This window comes from Atta cephalotes, assembly GCF_000143395.1.
Source record: "Atta cephalotes unplaced genomic scaffold scaffold00005, whole genome shotgun sequence".
NCBI lineage: Eukaryota > Metazoa > Arthropoda > Insecta > Hymenoptera > Formicidae > Atta > Atta cephalotes.
This window is the reverse complement of record NW_012130069.1, coordinates 1,117,561-1,122,998: the sequence shown is the minus strand read 5'-3', so window position 1 is coordinate 1,122,998 and position 5,438 is coordinate 1,117,561. Positions and strand designations below refer to the sequence as shown.

General features: G+C 33.2%; 1 protein-coding gene across 1 annotated transcript; it reads right to left on the bottom strand.

Annotated features, from left to right (window-relative positions):
* Window positions 1–713: 713 nt before the first annotated feature.
* LOC105626260 (SH3 domain-binding protein 5 homolog) lies at window positions 714–5,234 on the bottom strand. The gene is made up of 7 exons (XM_012207565.1): window positions 5,187–5,234; window positions 3,830–3,892; window positions 3,599–3,736; window positions 2,716–2,877; window positions 2,224–2,521; window positions 1,990–2,153; window positions 714–1,910 (listed from the first exon to the last, which is right to left on the bottom strand). The coding sequence occupies exons 1-7, from the start codon at window positions 5,232–5,234 to the stop codon at window positions 714–716; spliced, it is 2,070 nt and encodes a 689-aa protein (XP_012062955.1).
* Window positions 5,235–5,438: the final 204 nt, after the last annotated feature.

Here is a 5,438-nt window from a genome sequence, read left to right as displayed (position 1 = left end):
TATCTATCTGTTTGTGCGAAAAATGTCCGATATGTAAATATCTGTTATCTATGATACAGCTATACTTTCTATATTTATAAATTAAAAGCAGACTGATAACGGTCGAAATTTTTACATTTTATGCTCATAAAAAAGCATATCTTGCAAACTAAAGTTAATTTTCTTATACTAAATACTATGATAATAATCACTGGTCGCGTGAATAAAATACACATGTAAATGCTTATTAAGAAACACGTGTTTTATTAAAAAAGCACATATTAAAAGATTAGAAAATAGTAAACGATACGATGCGTACATCGCCTGGTCGATTTTTTACAGTAGGTATATACCTAATTGAAATTGTGTGAGCGTAGATTTATATTTAATCGTGCTGATACCTCAATGATCACATTTTTTGATCGCAATGCTGTGATTACGTTTTAATACAAATAAACTATTAATATCTAACTAATTCGCGACGATTTATATAATACATATCGTTAATTAACATTGTAGCATATATTTAATAACTGGTTGCTGAATAATCTGCAGCAAAACTTATCGAAATATCTTTTGTAACTCCTCGAAAACGATTGTTGTTAAAGCTACATTGCTTCCGTTGCAACATTTCATTTCCAAGTTTTTTATGAATGACATTAACAAATCTCTACACACGTGTTAAACGCAGAAATCACTTATCCTAAGCGATTTATTTTATCGCATTCTTGTACTTATTTTTTAACATCGTCCGTCTTTGTCTCCGGACAATCGCTGACCAGCTTATGTCTCACGTTCGCTAATCTTTCCGCGCTAATCGTTTGTATATTACTCAGATGAGGAGAATTTTCCAGCAGCGTCTTCAAGTTTTGTTTACCGCTCAAATTGATCATACTGCTACTCTTGCCTCTAAGCGCCGATAACGCGGACGTTTGTCTGAAGAGTGATAATAACGGTAACTCTTTAATACTGGTGGTTTTGCTCGCAAACCTCTTGGAAATTGAACTTTTGTCGAGCTGGTCCGCACTTCCAGTATCCAAGGATCTGGCGGACGATAATAATAAATTCTTTAATTTTATCGGACTGGAATTGGCACTACATGGCGCACTTTTTTGCAAATTAGAGCTAGATTGTGACTGCAACAATGTGACATCATTATGCGAGCTCTTCGAATACTGGCTGACAATGGGAGCCGCTGCGATGTGATGTCTTGATAAACTAGATTCCTTAGGCAGGAACTCGACATTAGAAACTTGCGCGACATGTAAATTCGTAAGTTGTATGTGGCTCTTATTAACTAAAATATTGTTTGTATTACTACAGCTATCTTTTTCAGATTCTTTATTCGTAACATTGGCATTGTAAGGGATATTAATGTCCCAGCTGCTCTGCGTTTTTCTATTCTTAATATTGAATTGAGAGATTTTGTTTGGCACGTATTTCGATATATTTGCGCTTCTTGCTGAACCAGTGATCTTGAGATTAGATGTACCTCTATTTATTGGACTATTATTCAATGATTTTGAAATATTGCTCTTCGCCAACGTTGATGTACCGCGTAACGTTGTCGTTGAATCAATCGTCGAGCATGATTTTAATAAGTGCGCTCTATCGCTAAATCTGCCCCTTTTGATAGTCCCTGGACTTTCAATTAATCTTGTAAACTGATTTGAAGTATGCGTGTTAGACAGTTCAGATAAGGAATTGTAGCACGTCTCATTCATGGTGCTGACTTTAACTGCATCCTGCAGTCCTTCGGAAGAACTTTGTGCGTTGCGCTCCTTAATGCGCAACGAATTTTCGATCGACAAACGATTTAACTTTTCCATACTGGTTTGCAATTCGAGCTCCCATTGCGTGAATTTGCTCTCGCTACCATCAACAGATCTTTTATCAAGATGTTCCATGTCGTTCTTCATTAAACAAGATTTCTGTAAATTATAGATAAATGATAAAAATCGACATTGAAATGCTTTCTACAAGATTTTTATCATTACATATATTACTGACCTCGATATCATATAACTTTTCGTTGTTCTCGTTTCTGTTATATCTAATGGGAGATATTTTACAACTATCAGAATCGTTGAACTCGCTCTTATACTTTTGATGCGTGTCTGAACCAATAAGCTCGGCACCGACGCCAGGTTCTCGCGGTCCATTAGCCACAATATCTAGAATATAAATGTAACGTTTATAAAAAAAAAATAGTTGTTTTACACTTTAAAATATATTTCTCCATACCATAATCTCTTCGTTGCTGATGAATCTGATTACTAATTTCTTCTAACGTTCGGAGACTTGTTGCGTAATTACGTTTGGTTTCCTTAACAGCTTGTTGCAGGAATTCTACTCTCTCCTTCTGCGTAGCTAACATTTGATCGCACTGGGTTTTCATCTCAAAGTACGGTCTCGCTTTTACTATTGCATGTCGGTGTTTTTCTTCCAATTGAAGTAGTTTCTTCTCGGCGTCATGGAATAACATCGCTTTTCTGTGATGTTCTCGACCGCACTCCGCTTTTTGATTCTCCGCATCCATGACCTTCAATAAAAGTATCATTTTATATTCTATTCGTTATATTAAATTTTTTTATTAGAAATCGATTATTGAATTAATTAACGTAGGGTGAACAGGAATAAATAAGATATTTTTCAGGATATTTTTTAAATGTTTTGTAATACTTTGAAAGGAAATTATACGATCATCATGCTATGCGTTTTACATTTATTATTTACTTTAATAGTCGCATGATTGAGCATATCCTGCCATGCCTGGTCAAAATTCCACTCATGCTGATGAGACATGAATCGCGCTTCGGCCAGAGCCACTGTTTCCTTTGCTGCTGCATGAATTTCGCTAGCTCTTTGAAACAGCTGCGCCTGTTGTTGACACTGCACCTGTAAAATCGCAAGAGGAAATGTCTCATTGATTCACTTACATGACACTTCAGCTAATTGTCACGCATTTAACATACTTAATGCGAAACAACTAGCGTTTATAATTTGCATATATATATATATATATATATATATATAATGTACGAAATTGATTAAACTGTACTAAAATAAATGATAATATAGATAAATATTATTTTATATTTATCATCATTATAACTTTTAGTATATATTGACTTTAAAACATCTAACTTTGACGATGTTTTTTACTTTATTTGATTTATAAAACTTTATTTTAATTTAAAATGCAATTCATATCAAATCAGCACGAGTGGAATTCAACTGGGCATAGCAGGATATGCTCATTCATGCTATTATTAAAGCAGGCATCAGAGTAGAACGAGCGGTAACACGCTACATGTTCAATAACAATTGACTATGAGAGCATTGTGAAGTATTTGGAGCCATTTGAGAAAACATTTATTGAATTAGCCATATTACCTGAATTTTCTAACATTTTATATAAACTCAGTATATACACTTTATTTTTTATTTTATGACGCAATAAAATTAAATTTCAATTTAAAGATCTATTTTTTTTATAGCTGAACTAATATATATATACTTTCTGTAGTTAAAGTGAAATATATGTTTAAAATTTAAGAAATAAGAGGAAAGAGGAAAATTTTAATGTAGAAATAAAAAATAAACCTTAGATCTCTACCTGAGCTTGATGAGCCAATTCCAGTGCTTCGTAATAACATCTTGCCTTCTCAATGCAGCTAGTACCCAGTTTATCCGTAATTTCTTTCAGCCTCCTTGTTGTATCCGAAAGAAGTTGTCCAAAAGCAGTATGAGCTTCCTAAAAGATTAAGAATCAAATAAATATTACATACATGCAAATATTACAATGTTAATTTTCATCTTATAAAACAAAATACTATATATTCCTTACATCCAATTCAGTCTCCAATTTATTAATATTATTTGCTGCATTGTTCAAGTTCTCCAGCTCAATCTGGAAGACAAAAATTCCTATAAAAACACTATATTATACATAATTTATATAAATTAAAATATCAAAAAAAGATAATGTTAGTATGAATTTTTCTGAATTTTTCAATTAAAATTAAAATTATATTTTATGTCATAAGCTTTAGAGTTAAAGATCGCTATTTAATTGTTGTGATTATTTATTTGTTAATTTTGCAATATTCCAGTATTCTGTGAAAAGGAAGATATTATTTCAGACCTAAATTAGAAATTAAATTTGTTCACTATAGAAAAGAGAAAATACTTTTCTTTATTAATTTCTCTTTTTCAGATACAATACCACAGGAAAAATGAAACAAAGCAAGAGGTGTCTCGAGAGTATCTTATCCCAATTGTCTCACATCTACTTAAAATTTAAATTATACATTGTATGTTGTAAGTTTCAGAGAGTTAAAGATTATTACTTAATTACTGTCATTTTTATTTTAATTATAATATACCAGTATGCGAAAAGAAAGAAGAGGTATAATTCGCATCTAAATTTAGTTATTTCATTATAGAAATAGAGAAAAGAATACTTTCATTCATTTATGCTGATATTTATTTCTCTTTTCAGATATAATATCATCAAAATAGAAAAAAAAGAAAAGAGAATACTACTTCACACTGTGCATATATCTAACTTTAGTTTTATTATGAAGAAAATACTTTTACTCACATTTACATTCACATTATTTATTTCTCTTTTCAGATATAATGCCATCAAAAGAAGGCAAGAAAAAAAGAAAAGGAAGATATTATTTCATGTAAATTAAAAATTACTTATTTCATTATATATTCTTTTTAATTGAACCCTTATATAATTCATCTTTTCTCTTTTTCTCTCCAATTAAAAGAAAAAGAAAAATAAATCATCCAAGCAATTCAGCTAAAAATAAGAGATCTACAGAGAATATTTCTATTTTTTTATGTCCATATCATGTATTTCTTTTGTGAGATACAATACTACCAAAAATAAAACCAAGAAGAAACAGGTCTCAATGTAGAATATAGAATCCTTCCTTAATTATATCCTTCTTCCTAGAAGAAACAACTCCGTTCATTAGCTATCCTTAATCTTGCACATCTCACGTCCATCCGCACAAAAGAAGGAAAGTGAAAGCAAAGTGGGACAATGTACCAGGCAGTGTTAGGCACTGCGACCGCGACGAACAGACATAACCTAAAAAGCCACGGGCATAGACCGCGTGGAAACGGAAAACTAGACAGAACCGAGCGAATCGTCCACGAAGTGAAACCTCTCCCGAGAGAGAGCTCACCTGGATACGCGGATCCAGCGCGGCCTCGGCGTCCTCCGCGACGTCCATCCTGCGGCTGGCGCGGGCGACATTTAACGCTGGTGCGACGTCGGGGACGACGTATCAACTCATGATCGCCCAGCCGCGAAATCCCACATCTAAGTGATCTGAGGCCTTCTCTGCTTTCCTCTCCTTTTTTTGACGTGATTCTTCTCAGGCGCTGCAACACGGATGTTTACATCCCGCGACACTCTTGCAAACTACTGCGTATAG

Bases quoted from the DNA above. Each gene is read 5' to 3' on its own strand.
- LOC105626260 (XM_012207565.1), bottom strand. From the start codon at position 5,234: ATGGACGTCGCGGAGGACGCCGAGGCCGCGCTGGATCCGCGTATCCAG. The intron at 2,878-3,598 runs GTAGAGATCTAA...GCGATTTTACAG, and splicing joins AATTGGCTCATCAAGCTCAG to GTGCAGTGTCAACAACAGGC. The intron at 1,911-1,989 runs GTCAGTAATATA...TATAATTTACAG, and splicing joins AAAAGTTATATGATATCGAG to AAATCTTGTTTAATGAAGAA.